This window comes from Quercus lobata, chromosome 9 (genome assembly GCF_001633185.2).
Source record: "Quercus lobata isolate SW786 chromosome 9, ValleyOak3.0 Primary Assembly, whole genome shotgun sequence".
Classification (NCBI taxonomy): Eukaryota; Viridiplantae; Streptophyta; class Magnoliopsida; order Fagales; family Fagaceae; genus Quercus; species Quercus lobata.
In genome coordinates, this window is record NC_044912.1 from 16,052,991 (window position 1) to 16,071,598 (window position 18,608).

At 38.3% G+C, this 18,608-nt stretch overlaps 1 protein-coding gene across 2 annotated transcripts; it reads right to left on the bottom strand.

Annotated features, from left to right (window-relative positions):
- Positions 1 to 4,814: 4,814 nt before the first annotated feature.
- On the bottom strand, positions 4,815 to 9,768 carry LOC115960996 (traB domain-containing protein-like). 2 transcript variants are annotated; one of them, XM_031080038.1, is made up of 7 exons: positions 9,325 to 9,768; positions 7,389 to 7,504; positions 7,230 to 7,318; positions 7,042 to 7,116; positions 6,701 to 6,808; positions 5,484 to 5,579; positions 4,815 to 5,213 (listed from the first exon to the last, which is right to left on the bottom strand). In XM_031080038.1, the coding sequence occupies exons 1-7, from the start codon at positions 9,702 to 9,704 to the stop codon at positions 4,947 to 4,949; spliced, it is 1,131 nt and encodes a 376-aa protein (XP_030935898.1). In that variant the 5' UTR covers positions 9,705 to 9,768; the 3' UTR covers positions 4,815 to 4,946. The 2 variants fall into 2 exon arrangements, with proteins under 2 accessions (XP_030935898.1, XP_030935899.1); XM_031080039.1 differs by having other exon boundaries at positions 7,389 to 7,517; positions 9,325 to 9,404.
- Between the last annotated feature and the right edge of the window lie 8,840 nt (positions 9,769 to 18,608).

The window sequence follows — 18,608 nt, forward strand, 5'->3', positions numbered from 1 at the left end:
TGCCCTCTTTGGTCCACTTTGGTTCTATTTGGTCTACTTTGGTCCTATTGGGTCCATTCGGTCCACATTGGTCATATTCTAGCCACTTTAGTCCTATTCGGTCCACATTGGTCATATTTAGTCCATCCAGTCCACTTTGGTTCCATTTGGTCCACATTGATCCTATTCGGTCCTATTTTTTTCCTATTCAGTCCATATGTCCACTTTGGTCCTAATTTGTCCATTTGTTCTCATTCGGTCTACTTCATTCCTATTCGGTCCTCCTTATTCCCATTCGGTCTACTTCATTCCATATGGTCCATTTGTGTCCACTTCAGTCCATTTGTGTCCATTTTTATGCACTTACATACAATGAAAAGATATGTTTGGTGGGTTGAGAGTACCTATTTTAAATCCAAATTTATTATAAAAAATATATATATAAATCTCAAACTCATAATATCTAAAATCTTAAGCATAACATTTATTGTTACTATGCTTTTATTGAATCACATTAACGTTGTATTTTAGTCCATTTCAATCCGGCTAAATTTAAATTAAAGTCTTTCTAAACCTTAAGGTTGTGAATATACAAATCTAATCTTTAGGGTAGTTACTCTTTTTTTTTTAATATCATTACTTTTAAACGAATTGTATGAGGTTGATTATACCTTTAAGAAAAATAAATAAATATATATATATGTATATATATGTATGTATAATTTTTATTTAAATAAATTATTCATTCTCTTAAAAGAGATTATTATTGTAAGGGCACATTTTGCTCCACAACCCAAAAAATGGATGGGCAATGGCCCAATGAGCCCAAAATAATGAATTTGTTAGAGAGTGGGCTCAAGACTGAACGTTCAATGAGTTAGGAAGATATTGTCACAATAGAGTAGTTATTAGTGGAGTGAACAAACAATTCGAACAAAAAAGGCTCTCCTTGATCAAGTCTGAGGAAGGTATGTTATTATATATTTCTATTAGACTCATACAAAAATTACAATTCTTGGTTACACAGAAATAGTTTCTCTGGTTTTTCTCTCCTTACTTTCTGTAAGGGAGTTCATCCCTTTTATACTTCTTTTTTTTTTCCTTTCATCTTAACTCTTTATGTGTAGATCAGACTAATAATCTTCTTGATACTTGTCGCATCAGCACCTTCCTGAAGTCTTTGGGGGTAGCTGTAAGGCTGAAAGTTACTGTTCAAGCATTACTTCCGCATTAATGTGGTCAGGGGGTTAGATGTAGAGCATTCAATGTGGTGGTGGCAACTTTCTTCTCAAATATTTCTCACTTCTCTTTTGTCTTATATCTTTCTGACGCTTATCCATCCAAGCACAATTGCCTGCTGCCCATTACTTGATGGGTAGTCGAACTTTAGGCCTTCGTACTTTTGGCCGAGGTGGCATTGCTCCTCGGACAACATCACCTACTCATTATGTCCTGACCTTTTCCTCGGCCTAATATCTATCTGCTTTCATTTGCACTGGTTTATCCTTGGGCTATTTGATGTCCTCGAGCGCAACCCACGACCCAATATTCTCATTTGTGCCCTTCATCCATACAATAACCCCTCAAAATCCTACTCTTTCTCTCCTTGGGGAAAAATGGGATTTCGATTTTAGGCAGGTGTACTTCCCACACACTTATGTTATTTCCTCACGTGTAGGTGTCTTTTCACCTGCAAAGGAGCACGCTCCTGATGCTTCGACATTTGGGATGCCTTAGCATTTACTTTGTACGGCGCCTTGTCCCCCACATTCTACGGTGTGATGAAGATCCTGCGGTGGAAAAATTTTGTGGGGATTTGAGCGAGAACTCTCCCGCTTACTTTTCCCACCCCTATATAAATTGCTCGAAGACTCTAGATATTCCACTTTTTGAATCTTCAACTCTCAAGAACCAATCCAAGGAGCCCTTCTATATTTTTGTAAGTTACCTCTAGCCTTCCTTCTCATTTCTAGGACCCTTTCTTCCTCGGCCCCTTAATTTACACTCTATTCTCCTAACACCCTTCACCCGCGTCTTAAATGGGTAGATTCGCTAACTTAGTAGACACCCTAGACGGTATAGAGAGCTTTAAAACCCATTACAACATACCAAATAGGGTTTCGATCAAGCACTGCCTTCAAGGGGAATGGCACGCTATGAGATCGGCAGAGGAGGTAGTAATCCCCATGATCGCCTTCATAAAAGGAAGGATGAGGATCCCTATGGGTAGAGTGACTAGGGACTTTTTGATTGCTTATAGACTCTACCCGACCCAGTGTGCCCCAAATATGTTTAGGGTATTAGGTAGCGTAGATGCTCTTAACGAAAAGATGGGTGTAAATCTCACCCATCATGACGTTAATTGGGTGTATAATTGTCAGCACCTTAAAAAACAAGGATACTACCTCAAAACTAGGGTTCCTGAAGTCAGGCTCATATCATGTCTCCCCAACACTAACAAGGGTATGGACCAAGACTTCCTGATTGTCTTGGGGGAATGGCATGATGGACTTCATTGCCTAACACAAGATGGGACACTAGGTGGGATACTTAGGTTTAGGTTCACTATTCAACGATTTATCACTCTAACAATGATTTTGATTTTGAAATTTTTGCAGATAAGAACTCTAATGCCCCCAACTTCAATTTCGTCAACGAACCTGACCTGACAAGGATACTCCAATCTGAGATCTTGGTACATACTGATGGGCAATTGCAAGCAGCTCACCTCATCCTCAGTTACAAGCTTATTTCCACCAATTTCCAAGCCCCCAAGTACGTGATAAAGGCAAAGGATCCTCAGCTACACCAAATCAATATCGCTATTCTAGGATTCCTAACTAGCCCCCCACCTGAAGGTACCCATCAGGTCGAACTCCCTTCTCAGCGTAGTGCTGAGGAAAAAGCAACCCCCTCACACTTGATTCTTGAAGAAGTAATCGGAGTAGTTGAAGTTTCAGATTCCGAGGAGGTCATTGAAGCTTTTGACCAACCCCAAGCCCCAGAGTCTTCAGGTGCCACTTTCAGTCATTTTCCCCCTATTCAGGTCAGCAATGTTCAAAAAACTTCCGACATCCCAGATGCTATGGTGCTACAAAGGAAGCCCAAGAAGAGCTTGCTAGAGCTCCTCAAGTCCCACGTAGTAGGGTCGTTGCCCGAGGTGGCTATCCAAACCCGACCTCCTACTCCTCTTCTCGTCCACACTTCCGTGCTTGAGCCTGCAAACAAGAAAAGAAAGTGGGATAGGAAAGGCAATGACGTTGTTGAGAAGGGAAAGGTCATCTCTTCCAAGGAGCTCGAGCCCTAGAAAGGGGCCAAAATAGCTAAAGGGGCACAAAAGAAGTCCTCGAAGGGGCAATCGTAAAGAGGGGACCTAATCGTTGCCCCCAGGTCCAGATTTGGGACCCCCCCCCCCTTAGTGTTGGATGGAGCTCCTCTTCCCCTGGACTCCTCTATCAAAGACTTCCAGAAGGGAAAGGCAAGCTATTTGGCCAATGCCTTGGAGCAGCCACTACTGCTACCTTAATATATGGCTGCCTTGAGGACGCTGAAGAAACATGAAGTGTTTCGAACCCTAAAAAGGGATTAAAGGACTTAAATGAAAAAATGTGAAAGTTAGAGGGTTAGTTTTGCATTTTTGCCTAATAATAAATTTTAATTGTATACTCTTTTTGTTGGTATACTAATTGTCTACTATAGTCAACCACAAGTCTTCAATATTACTCTAAATTACGTATTTACATAATGTATCTGTATAATATATCATCACTGCATAATATCTGCATAAAGTATCTGCCAACAAATGCAATTTCCCTAAACAATTATCATTCATTATGTAACAATATTATTAGTCTATGGTAAATATTGTCCCATGTAAAAGCAATTTAGAGCAATATAAGTACTATATTTAAAATTTTCATCTTTTACTTCATTCATTCTTTCTTCTTCTTCTTCTTCTTCTTTTTATTTTTTTTGCACTTTATGTACGAAAAAGAAATAACTTCTGTTTGGAATCCATCAAACCGAAAATTTGTTAGAGAAAAAAGAAAATCAAACTTGAAATTCAAAGCAAAAAATTGGGATGTTGGTAGAGAGGAATGAAATAATTACCACTACAAATTTGTTTTCCTTTGAAAGTCAGAGCTATTGACCAATCAGTGAAGAAAAAAAAAATCTAATTAAAGAATTGTGTTACAGAGGGGAAGAGAAACACAGAGAAAAAAGAGAAGAGAGGCAGTTAGAGAGAGAGATCTATGAGAAGAGGAGAGACTGAGTTAGTAACAGTGAGAGTGTGAGGAGAGAAAAAGTACAAGGAAGAGAAAAAAAGTGAAAAAACTTACCATGAGAGAAAGAAGGCGCCAAAAAATTATGTTTTCCACGGCTACAGACGAAGATAATATTTATAGGAGATGCAACGCGTGAGAGAGAGATTGTTTTCCAAAAATTTTTTTTGGAAAAAAACCTATAAAATATAACCCTTATTTTTATTAGGATTTTCCACTTACTAAAGATAGTTTTCTATTGACTAATTTTTTTTTTTTTTTTTTTATGCTACCAAATACAGAAAAATATGGAAAACTATCTTTATAAAAGGTTTTCAGCGAAACAAACAGAGCATTATAACGACACTAATATACCATATAGAAGGCCGGGGACTGATGCTCTAACACATAAAATGATGTTTCTTCAATCAGTTGGGAAGATTCACATTTCCGCTGACAAGTTTATTTTTTCACTTCTTTAGAACCAGAAAGGCTATATAGACGTATTAACAAATACTAACAACTTAAACTTGGTGCCACACCAATAATCATTTTTCTTTCCTGAACAGGGTATACAAAATAACAATTATATTTCAATTATAAAAGAATACTAGTTGTTCAAATTATCATCCAATTTTTTTAATTACTTTTCTAACTTGAATCTTGGACAAACTGACAACAATTGAAAATCAGGACCATTGAACTTTATAGTACACCTTTTATCTCTTCATATAATGCCCACAACAAAATGCCAATTACAGTATCTCTAACCAAACTCTTAAGAAGACCATCAACCCACCGGTTGGAGCCATCACCATTTGGCCTCTTCCCTGCAAGATCTCGAAACCGCAAGTCTCCTTGGTCTGATACTAGTGCATATATCACTCCATTCATGTGGCCTTTTCCAATCACCCCCACAACTCTTTTACTGTTATTCACAGCTTTGCTCCTCTTTAGTGACCATGCTAGGTACTGAGAAAGCAGTAGCATATTTCTTAGATGAAAATTATAGGCCTTAGTAAAGTAAAGTAGAAACATGATGCACGATTACTATGATACAATATGAGTCAGCAAAGAATAAAATTTTCCACAAGTCACTAAAACTAATGAAAATTATAAGTTCTTGCAAAACTTTTTCTTCTTTCCCTCAAAACTCTAAACAAATGAGAATGTACCCATCTCTAACATGGAGTTGAAGGACATTGCAGCTTTCTAGTGGTTTTCTGGCTGAGAAGTACTTACAGTGTCTCGTTCGTGTATAAGAGGCTGCAGAAGTGATGGAAATGAAAAACTGAGCTGCTCATAGAGCTGAAAGGTTCCATCATCTGAACTTGGTTCCTGCAATAGGTTGTAGAAATTATAAAGGAATAATCATGCTAATGTCACCATACTGTTGAACTACGGTCTAAAATGCAAAGAAAAATAGGATATTACAGCTAACTTTGACTTTACATCCTACTATCTCAGAACTTTTGTTAATTACAATCCTTCAGAACAGAAAACATACTTAAGAAGGGCATCAGTAGGACATCTACGTCCATGGGAATGACAGGATTGATAAAAATAGAGTTGTGGGGAAATTTTTCTCTAAACAGAAAAAGAACATTAAACCCAAAAACAAATGTCTAGCAGTCCAATTAATTACAAAAATACACTACGGGTAAGATTTACTACATTTTCACTCTTATGTGTTAATTGAGAAAGAAACACACATTAACCCTAAAATGTAGATTTCATTGCCATCCTGGTTGAAACAGCATTCAAATGGTTGAGTAAGGGAAGGATCTAAAGTTTCTATATGACAAGAGCACCATTTTAATAACATATGCAGTACTGCCTCTTCCCCTTCCTTCCCCCTAGGGACACTGTTAGCTTTTACTTAGGTACCACCATAAGAGGCTAGCAACCAATTTCTATGGCCCTTGCCATGTCAGGTAATATAGCTTTCTAGCACATGTTAGGAATCAGTATATCATCATTTTCCTTAACTGGTACAACAAACCAATAGTGCTATCCTCCAAGTGAAAACAAAGGACAAGGAGATGGTGAAAAACAATTCCTGTAACGAACCCGAGTTCAGTGGAACAAAGGCTTCCTCAAGTTCAATATATGAAATAGACAATCCAAAGACTCAGTCATCACTTCATTTTCAAACTTCAATAGAGGCGTGGGAACTGTAACAGCCAGGAGATTATGCAGAATCAAAAAATCATATAATTTCGTGGAAGAGTTTTTTTTTTTTTTTTTAAGTTTAATTTCAGAAAGTATAGAACCAGTCATACTTATATCCAAGCTTTCTGAGGTGAAACTTTATCAAAGATGCAGAAATCCTCAAACCATAAATCTCCCTCCTCCCCCCCCCCCCCGGTCTCTCTCTCTCTCTCTCTCTCTCTCATTAGACTTCAACAAGGAAAAAGTTGGATTACCTAGATGACAATTAAACAGTGTAAGGGATCAACCTTGAGACTGTTCCTAGACATATCGGACGATGATGTTATCCCACGAATAACTGAGGTCACCAAACTTAGTTTCTCAGTCCATGTCAAAGAATTCCAAGCCCTTTCAAGCTGCAAGAACACACATAGGAGAAATGGAAATTCTGTTATTTGAAAAATTATGCATAACTAAAAAATCCAGCTTTCAAAACAAGAACCAATAAATGTACTAAATTTAGTGCAATAATTGCTAAAACAGCAATCAATATGACCAGAAATAGGAGTTAAGAACTAGCTGGAATATTTTAGTATCATTTGATCAAGTTGTCTCATGTGTATGCAAGAGTTAATACATATGTCCATACCGTAATTTCAATTGGCCGATCCCCCAAAACTATTTGAGCACCAATTTCTTCAGATATTTTTCGAGCAGCTCGGAACTACAGATTATAGAAATTTTTGTAAATATAGATGCTCCAAAGAAACATATTTGTATGGTTCTTTTTAAGTCCTTGGTTGTATTTTTGTTTTATTTTGAATCTAAAGAAACTACCTCATCACCAAAAGGGCGGTTGATATCTGAAGAGAGTTTTGAGGAAAAAATTGCCAGCAGTAGACGAAGTGCTAGAGCGGTCTGACCCCCTGCCTTAGGATTTTCAGTAACTAGTTTTCATAGGCACATAATGAAGGTGCAGAACAAATTAAAGCTTACCTAAGTTTATGCTACGACCAACAGCACCAAAAAAGCCAGTCGCACTCAAAGAAAACATATTTGAACGAAGTTGTTGGCCAACCTCACCATCATTGGAAGTGTACATAATTCCAGCTCTGAAAATGAACTCTGCAACAATTGAAGTTAAGATGTGGATTGAAGCTAAACATGTTTTTGACAATCATGTTACTTCTTTTTGCTAACTGTCAAGACAATCTGCTCATAAAATTAATCTAATGCTATTTCCAAATAAAATGTGTCTTGAATCAAAAGTAATAAGTTTTAGTCTTTCTGGCAGACCTTGCACCTAGGAAGCACGGTTGCAGTGATACAGCAATTTTTGAAAGAGTAGGGCATAGGTGTGGCGGAATACGTTTATTAATTAATTATTAAATAATTTTTTTATTTATATTTTCAATATATTGCTAAGCTTTTTTTTTTTTTTTTTTTTTTCATATAATGGTAAACATATATCAATTTAAGAGCAATAGTAATTAATAAAGTGAGAATTGATATGATTTTAGGGTTGTTTCCTTCAAAGTCTGCCAACAAAACAGTGTGTTTTGATCTAATCTTTAATGTTTTTTTTTAAACAAGTATTTCGGCCCATATCGGTCCAAATTGGGTCCTGTTTCTGACTGTATCAGCCCATATCGAACCAAATTGAGTCCTATTTTAAACCGTTTCGGACCGAATCGGGCCGCATTCAAAAAAAAAATTTCGTCCACGGCGCATCCATGCGAATCCAACTCGGGTGCACTGGCCAAATCAGCACACCCGTGTTTCCTTACCTTGCACTCTATAAAATTAATTTCCTGCATAAATGTTGATTCTTTTTCTTTCCATTAGTTGTATGTTATTTGCAAGTGTAAAAGGTGTTCTAAGGTTCATATATGCACCATTTTGTAAGTAAGTAATGTAGCATCCTCATGGCTGCAAACTCAAACCATTTCATTGGATTTAAGCAAAGTGATGCAAGATGTCTTTAAGAGTGAAGACCTTGCCCCTGACCTGTACTGCATATGGAGGTAAGAGTTACAACGGTTATTGTAAATCATCTTAAATGTGAAGCTCAATGGTTCTAACTCTAGAAAAATGAGTGGACGGTACTAGACTACTAGTGCCTATTGTCAATTGCTAACTACTTAGGGCAACATATGGCACTCCACACATAACTGTAAGATGTAGATGGACTCCTTCAAATGTCAATAAAAAACATGAAATCAAGGGCACATCATGCTGAGTACCCATGTAGATTCACTTAAATGACATCTAATTGTTGTCTCACCATTGTGGTTGAGCTCAACCTGGCATGGAAACCATCAAAAGTTGGGATTCAAGGGAATTGAGTAAAACCCCTTAAAAGGAACAACCATCTTGGGCAAGGTTGTGTCCTTCCTATCATATAAATGCAATCCGATAGAAGATTTTACCGTCATCTAGACTGTAAATCAGAGATTCCTGGTGAAATTGCTGGCTTAATCCTTAAAAGTTGGCACTTTATAGTGGTCAAGGATATTGATTTATAAACTATGATAGTAATGATTGTTATAAATCCTCACAATGTCATTTCCATTTAAAAATTTGTCAAACACCTTCCCTCGAAAGTCATAAGGCAAGTGGTAAATATTGGAGAAATGATAATAACATAAAGGGGCATCATTAATCAAAAAACTTGAAAGTTTGGTTCAAATTATGTTATATTAACTCCCTCACGAGCATATATCCAACAGTAAAAAGCCCTACAAATTTCATAACAGTAGCATTTCTCCATTCTGAGGAAATTTCTTTTATAGAGCAGCATTTCAGAATACCAAACAAAATCCTAATGCATTCGGATTTGAAATCTTCAATAAACATTCAAAATTTGCATCAACAAACTAAATTCAACCCAAAAAAAAAAAAAAAAAAATCCCAATTACCAAATCACACTTGCCTGCTTCTACATAGCTCCACCACTACATTTTCAGGCTTCACAGTCTGCACAACGCGCTCAACCTCCACAGCTGATTCCTCTGATATATGCGTAGTTCCAACCAGCCATATCGCCTCAGGCTCCACAAACTCGGTCCTCCATGCTGGTACAGGACCATACTGACTTTTCTCAATCAATACCAAGCTCCCATTATTAGCCAAATCAAGCAACTGAGGGTGAGTTTGGGCTATTTTGGCTCTAGAGTCATCCATAATTTCTGTTCTAAAATCAAAGTCTGGTGGGGGTGGCTTGATTGAAAACTTGGATGGTTTGATAGCTTTTGTTTTGAAGAAAAATGGGTTGGTAGTGAAAATTGGGAAGGTTGATTTGAGGTTCTCCATGGATGAGAATTAAAGAGTTAGATGTGCTCGGTGAGAGTAAAAAAAATATAGAGCACTTAATTTTCTTGTGTTTCAGGATTTGGATAAGGCAACTAACTTCAACGACCTTGATTGTCCCACGTGCAGTAACTTGGTCTTTTTTTATTTATTTTTTATTTTATATATAAATTTTGGCCTATAAAGAGTTAATGGATATACTTTTTTTTTTTTTTTTTGAGAAAAATAGTTAATGGATATACTATGTGCATTAATTTAGAAATTTTATTAAAAATTTTAAATTTTTTATAAGAAGAGTTAAAAAAAAGAAACTGTAAGGACTCAATTTGCAACGACCCCAAACTGGTATTGAGTTCGCACATTTAAGGCCCAAACAATAAAATTTGTAGAGCGTGGGTTTGAAAGGTTAGGCCTTGGTCACCGGACGGTGGGTAGTCATGATACTCACACAGAGGTGAACCATGTTTGCTCAAGAAGTCTTTCTCCTCGGCATGGTCTGGGAGGCTTTGGTTCTTGGCCTTTTTTCCCAGCCCCTTTTCAGGATTGCTTACTTCTCTTTTTATATTAGCTTTTACCCTTCCTCTAACATCCACGTGTAGGTTCAGCTTTTCAAGGCTGATACTTGTCCCATCAGCCCATACCCAAAGTGGTTGGGGGTGGTTGTAAAAACTGAAAAGTATTGCTCTGTCAGGTGCATAGTATTTAATTGCAGTAATGGCAGCCTTTCCTTTGTCCTTTGTCGCCAAATTGTCCGGGGGCCCTTTCTCCATCAATGTGAATATGTTCGGCTTTTCCCTAAATTGTTCCTATACCGTACTTGCCATTTCCTTCAGGAGCACGTTGGGATGCCGAGGACAGAATCATCATCGGCTATATCTCTAAGCCATTTGGACTTTCACTGTATGTCCTCGGCAATATCCCTCCTCGACTCGGGCCTTAGACCCTAAAACAAAGTAGTCCGGGGTCACAAGTTCTCTGGCCCCACAATAACCCCTCAAAATCCTGATGTCCGGCCCCTCGGACGGAGAGGAGGGTTTTGGTGACGTCGGGCCTATGTCACGGCTTGCCAAGCTTTGTCCTTCATTAATGTCGATGTCTCTTCATTTGCCTGGAAAATGCTCTTGGTTATGAGACATTCCTTAAGTTTTACTCACGTCATGCTTTTGCCGTTTCAGTACACGAGGCGCGTCTTTAATAAGTTCCCTTTACGAGGCAACGCCAATCCAACGGTTGTAGACGGCATTAGGAGTTGAGTGTGAATTATCTCGTTTGTAACTTTTCTTGGAAATCTGTACAGATTAAATGCCACCAGACTTACCTTCCATATAAGAAGCAAGGTAGGAGGTCATTTTATTGGCGTACAGACTCCTCAATCTTTTTAAATTCCTAAATCACCTGCTGTACTCAAAGTCCTCACTGCCAGTGGGATTAAGCCTTAGGGAGTGATATGGTTGGGGCGAAGATGGGGGTGAAGGGACCACACCCTCTCTAGAAGTACTGGGTCTCTCCGAGACTCAAGATGGTCCGGTCAGGGTAAGGGAGACAGAGACTCAAAACATTTCTCCCCATTGACAAGGCGGGAAAAAAGCCTCTTCTTCCTTTAGCCAAAATCCGAAGCAGGTGCTGGTCGCGTCAGATTTTTGGTGCGATAGCACTGGGATTGCTCATCGTCAGTACCATCCACTCTCTCTCGAGCGCTGATAACATGGCATTGGCCTGAGGGGAGTCAGAGCTGGCATGGGGACTAGGCGTCCCCGCTTCCTCCTCTCCTCTTTCTCTGGTGCCTCCTTTTGCCTCCGCTTCTTCTTCTCTTCCATCACTAGGAGCATCCTAATGCTTCTGCTTCTTCTTCTGCCTCTTCTCCCCTTCCACCAAAGGGGCCATCCTAACGCGCTTAGTCGCCACTAAAGCAGAATTTTGAAGGATTTATCGTTCCCTTGTATCTTTTTCCTTTTTGCTTTTCTTTTTACTTTTGTAGTTAGCTTCTGGTATAGGCTTGCTTAAGCCCTTCATTGTACGCTGTACTATTTCTTTGTATTAATAAAATATGGCTTTATTGGATTCTAAGTATTCTTTCTTTTCTGCAATAGTTATATTGTGAATGGATGTACTTTTTCTTTTTATTCTGAACGATACTTAGGGCCGAAACCCTTGTTAACCAAAAACTATTATTTTGAATTCATTAAGACTAACAGGCATAATAATGCCGACCTGAAAAAAGTTATACATATAAGACTAACCGAGATAACAATTGAATGCTCTGTATTGCATATGAGGTAATCATCCGAGGATGGGTAACCCAAAATGAACTATCCGAGAAGGTCACCGAGCGCTAGGGTGCTTTGCCATGTTCCTGACAACATTCATAGCCTTAACCATTTTTGGCATCCGGTCCAAGGACCAAGGTATGATTGTACCGGGCCTAAATACTCGTTTACATTAGTTTCCCTAGAGCTAGGGATCCGAGGACAGGAGGGGATTTCCATTCTGTCTAAGACTTAATCCATTCTCTAATGACTAATCTCCCCATAAATTTGAGTTCGAGGACCATGCAATACCTTGGCTCTATCCAAAACTTGGATTTTAAGTAGTTGGTTTTCCCCATAGGTTAGAGTCCGAGGACCATGCAATACCTTGGTTCTATCCAAAATTTAGATTTTAAGTAGTTGGTTTCCCCATAGGTTTAAGTCTGAGGACCATGCAATACCTTGGTTCTGTCCAAAACTTGGATTTTTCTTTAAGTAGTTGGTTTCCCCATAGGTTTGAGTCCGAGGACCATGCAATACCTTGGTTCTGTCCAAAACTTAGATTTTAAGTAGTTGGTTTCCCCATAGGTTTGAGTCCGAGGACCATGCAATACCTTGATTCTATCCAAAACTTGGATTTTAAGTAGTTGGTTTCCCCATAGATTTGAGTCCGAGGACCATGCAATACATTGGTTCTATCCAAAACTCAGGATTTTCTTTAAGTAGTTGGTTTCCCCATAGGTTTGAGTCCGAGGACCATGCAATACCTTGGTTCTGTCCAAAACTTGGATTTTTCTTTAAGTAGTTGGTTTCCCCATAGGTTTGAGTCCGAGGACCATGCAATACCTTCGTTCTGTCCAAAACTTAGAATTTTAAGTAGTTGGTTTCCCCATAGGTTTGAGTCCGAGGACCATGCAATACCTTGGTTCTGTCCAAAACTTAGAATTTTCTTTAACTAGTTTCGAGGATTAGCCATCGGCTAAGGTGTGAGGCGTTGACCTGACGATGGAAGCCCCTAGAACTGCCCGTACCACTGGTGCTTCGAAGCGCAGCCCCTAGTGGAACTTTATATTAGGGCAACAACAACAGGTTGCTGGAAGTGATGGAGGGGCTTTCGCAAGCCTTTGTTTAACAAGAGCTCGAACCACCGCTTGTGCCAACGCACAAGCCCTCCCCACAGACGGCGCCAATTGTAAGGACTCAATTTACAACGACCCCAAACTGGTGTTGGGTTCACACGTTTAAGGCCCAAACAATAAAATTTGTAGAGCGTGGGTTTGAAAGGCTAGGCCTTAGTCACCAGACGATGGGTAGTCATGATACTCACACAGAGGTGAACCATGTTTGCTTAAGAAGTCTTTCTCCTCGGCATGAGCTGGAAGGCTTTGGTTCTTGACTTTTTTTCCCAGCCCCTTTACTGGATTGCTTACTTCTCTTTTTATATTAGTCTTTACCCTTCCTCCAACGTCCACGTGTAGATTCAGTTTTCCAGGGTTGATACTTGTCCCATCAGCCTATACCCAAAGTGGTTGGGGGTGATTGTAAAAGCTGAAAAGTATTGCTCTGTCAGGTACAGAGTAGTTAATTGCAGTAATGGCAGTCTTTCCTTTGTCCTTTGTCGCCAAATTGTCCAGGGGCCCTTTCTCCATCAATGTGGATATGTTCGGCTTTTCCCTAAACTGTTCCTATACCGTACTTGTCATTTCCTTTATTAGGAGCGCGTTGGGATGCCGAGGACAGAATCATCATCGACTATATCTCTAGGCCATTTGGACTTTCACTGTATGTCCTCGGCAATATCCCTCTTTGGCTCGGGCCTTGGGTCCTAAAGTAAAGTGGGCCGGGGTCACAAGTTCTCTGGCCCTACAGAAACTAATTTTTTTTAATAATTTTTATTTTTTCCATAAAAGTGGTATTAAATTTTTTTTAAAGAGTAATACTACAGCCACAAACTATTTTATAATATTTTTACAAACTGCTGATGTGACAAATTCTTATTAGTTCTGTAGGGATAAGGCCCCAAAATTATATATTAGGCCTTGAGCCTTGGCCGAGGACATTGGTTGGTTTGAGGACGAATAAACAATAATGAGGGTGTTAAGCTTAAAGTCTAAGGAGGAGTATCTCCTCGGATCAGCGAAACACAGACCAAATGTATATCCTATCGTTCAAAGTGACCTTGCAGGAAATTCCACTGATAGGGACATGCATTATGAACGTACAAGAAGGATGGAAGATCGGAAATATCTAAGGAAATGTTCCTACCACCGTATTAAACGCTCTGCAACTAACTTTCTGGCTGTATTAATGAGAAGAAGACCCTTGAACAATGTTGTCTTGACTACTCCAACTCACAGAAGGCTTGAGGGAGTGTCTGATGGGACAGACACTCAAGTAGTGGCTTAGATGATTAACAAGTGTAAGACCAAAATCGTTCAAAGGGAACTACATAACATAAGAGACCCTCCATGGAGGAGGGATCGGAAATTTGTAAGAGAAATCACTATAGTATCTTGAACCATATCTGTAACCATTTTCAATTAATATACACTAGAATATACCTCCTTGGATTATGCCGAGGAAAAATTTACTTAGATAAATCCAGTCCATTTCTGTTTGATTATCTTTTAAAATCTATTCTAACTATTAAGTTATTTATTAGAGCCTAATTTTCCAACCCACTTTCTACAAATTCATTGTATTGGGCTTAGATCCAATCATACCTTGGGCCAAGGATTTGAAACGCGCCCTTACAAGTTCTAATATGGGTCCACCACTAATATCACATTTATATTTATTAATGATTATTTGAAAATTACTAAAACCAAATCAGCAGTTTCTAAAAATATTATAAAATAATTTGTATATATAACATTATTCTTTTTTAAAATAGTCTATTAACAAATATTCGGTTACTTATTAACCAACACTAAAGACTTTGATTTTGGTGGTTGAAGGTGGGGAATGTTTGGATTAGTAAAGTGATACGAGAATTATGGTACATAACATGTGTGCTATTTTTTTATTTAAACATGTGTGCAATTCTGAGGACAGTGATTTTAACAGGAAATTCCACTGATAGGGACATGCATTATGAACGTACAAGAGGGATGGAAGCTCAGAAATATCTAAGGAAAGGCTGCTGCCAACGCATTAAATGCTCTGCAGCTAACTTTCTGGTTGCATTAATGAGAAGAAAACTCCTGAACAGTGTTGTCTTGGCTACCCCAACTCATAGAGGGCCTGAGGGGGTGTCTGATGGAACAAGCACTCAAGTAGTGGCTTAGATGATCAACAAGTGTAGGACCAAGATCGTTCAAAGTGAACTATATAACATAAGAAACCCTCCATGGAGGATAGCATATTGAACCATATCTGTAACCATTTTCAATCAATATATACTAGAATATACCTCCTCGGATTGTGCCGAGGATAAATTTACTTAAATAAATCCAGTCCATTTCTGTTTGATTATCTTTTAAAATCCATTATAACCTTTAAGTAATTTATTAGAGCTTAATTTTCTAACCTATTCTCTACAAATTCATTGTATTGGGTTTATTGGACTTAGATCCAATCATACCTTGGGCCAAGGATCTAAAACGCGCCCTTACAAGTTCTAATATGGGTCCACCACTAACATCACATTTATGTTTATTAATGATTAATTAAAAATTACTAAAATCAAATTAACAATTTATAAAAATATTATAAAATAATTTGTATATATAAAATTATTCTTTTTTCAAATACTCTATTAACAAATATTCGGATACCTATGAACCGACACTAAAGACTTTGATTTTGGTGGTTGATGGTGGGGAATGTTTGGATTAGTAAAGTGATGCGAGAATTATGGTGCATAACATGTGTGCTATTTTTTTATTTAAACGTGTGTGCAATTTTGAGGACAGTGATTTTGACAGGAGTAATGCGCATCACCTGGAAGCTAGCTAGCTTTTGAGTTTTGAGGATCTTTTGGATTTGTTTCAATACCGTGTTTAGAAACTACGAAAAAGTTAATTGAATAGTTGAAAAGGAAAGATATTTGCCAATACAGGAAACTATTCCACTATGTTTTATATTGATTTTATTTCCATTTGTATAAACAACTAGTAATTAAAATATACTATTATATTAGACATTATTTCCATTTGTAGAATTGAATTTTTAAGGGAAACAAACACTTTCCTTTCTTTATGCTTGGGGTAATTCACAATTCACAATTTTATTTTTAAAATCAACTAGTTTCCCCCATTACGTTTGGGAAATAAACAAATACCTCCAATTTGTTATTTTTTCAGTTAAATCTAGCAAATATTTTTGAGGAAATTATAGTTAAACACTATAAGGAAGAGAAAAGGTTGAAGATTGCACTGTTAGTTTCTTAGATTGTATTTGTAATCATTGTAATTTCATTGGATTGAATTAAAAAAAAAAAAAAAAAGTAACGAATTTAAGATATTTGTTTATTTTCCAAACACAGAAGGGAAATTTGGTTGGTTTCAAAGATAATGGGAGAAATTACAAATTTCCATAAACATAGAGGGGAAAAGGCTTTTTACCCAATTTTTAATGTTTTCACTGGAAGTATTATATAAGCTACAAAAGGCTTGGCAATAAGAGTATAATTTAGATATAATTCTTAAAAATAAATCAAATATGAGGATATCTTTCATTTAAAAAAAAAATAAAAAATCATTCATAAAAAAATTTGAGTATTTTCAAATTTCTAAAAAACCAAACATGGAATAATTACATTTTCAAAAGTCAACATTTCCAAACATCAAAAGCTAAGAATCAAAATTCTGGTACCAACCAAGACTAGGACCAATTGTTAAAGACTTGGTTAGAACTTTACCAAAGGTCCACACTGGGACAAAGTCAGAACTTTAAGTTAAGAGGCCGACTTTACTATTAGTTGTGTGCGACGGTTTCAACCTCTCACATAAATACTACTTAGCTGCTGAGTTTTTATTTTTTGTTTTTTTTTTTATTTTTTTTATGGGTAAGAATAAAATTATTTTTGTTTAGAAATTTTTTTAAAGGATAAGTTTGTTTATTTTAGATAAAATTGGTTAATTGAGCTTAATTTTTTTAGTTTTACTATTAGTACTTTTTGTTGCTGAGTTATTTTTATGGGGCTAGTATATTTTGTTTTAGATTTTAGATATATAAATTTTTTTATGGTCACTAAAATGAGGAAAATGTTAGAATTTCAAATTTTTTTATAAATTACTAATGTGATAAGTAGTTACTGACAAGTAAAAAAATTATGTGAGTAATGGGTTTATATGCAAACTAATAAGAATTTGTTACTGTGGGTCCGAGAACTCTACCGTCCGACCCAAACCCTGTCTGGGCCCAAGGCCCGTGCCGAGGAGGTACCTTGCTGAAGACGAGTGATCAGTGGCCGAGGTAGCAAGGGAGACGGCTGAGGACTTACCCTGTCCTCGGCATTCCATAGCTTCAACGGGAAGACCAACATTCTGATATAAGCAATCCCCAAACAGCCCCCTCAAGGGGATGTGAACGGAAAGGGGCCCATAGGGAAGCAAGGCGTGAACTCGAACCAAGGAAAGCGCGTCCCACCCCCTTCAGTAAATGCACCTGCCAATACCCAGAGCTGGTTAATGAGAAAAGACGTTTGGGCGGTGCAAACGTCGACCCATGCAACTAATAGAAAGTTAGATGGGACAGTTGATGGGATGGATACCGAAGTGAGCTCCTGCCTGACCTACAAGTGGAGGGTCAGGATCAACCAAGACGGATATATAATAAAAAGGAAGGCGCACCAAGGGGGGGGTTGGGAAAAATGGCCAGAAACCAGAGCCTCCCAACCCACCTCCAGGAGAAAGACTCCAGGGGTGAAGGAAAACCGAAACTTGTATGTACACCACGAAAAGCCCACCGCCTGTCAACCAAGGCCTAGCCTTCCAAACCCACGCTCTACAAATGATATTGTTAGGGGCCTTTTCACGCGCGAACCCGACACTGTTACGGTCCGCCACGAAACGCGTCCTTACAATTGGCGCCGTCTGTGGGAAGGGCTTGTGTGTTGGTATAGGAAGTGGGTCGGTAGAGTTTCTTCGTTATATCTAACCGTTAGTTATAAAATTCTAGTATAAAGTTCCGTTAGGAACTACGTTTCTTGATTAGGGGCTTGGTTGAGAAGCTAACTCCTTTAAGGCCAAGGTCCCCCATAAAGAGCAAACTAGGCACTTTGTAACGTTAACTGTATGGATAAACTCTAGGGGCTTGGCTGAGGAGCTAACTCCCCTAAGGCCAAGATCCCGCACAAAGAGAAAACTAGGTTTTGGACAGAACCAAGGCATTGCATGGTCCTCGGACCCAAGCCTCAGGGGAAACCAACTACCTGGATGTGGAAAACTAGGTTTTGGACAGAACCAAGGCATTGCATGGTCCTCGGACCCAAGCCTCAGGGGAAACCAACTACCTGGATGTAATGAAAACTAGGTTTTGGACAGAACCAAGGCATTGTATGGTCCTCAGACCCAAGCCTCAGGGGAAACCAACTACCTGGATGTAATGAAAACTAGGTTTTGGACAGAACCGAGGCATTGCATAGTCCACCGGACTCAAGCCTCAGGGGAAACCAACTACCTGGATGTGAAAACTAGGTTTTGGACAGAACCAAGGC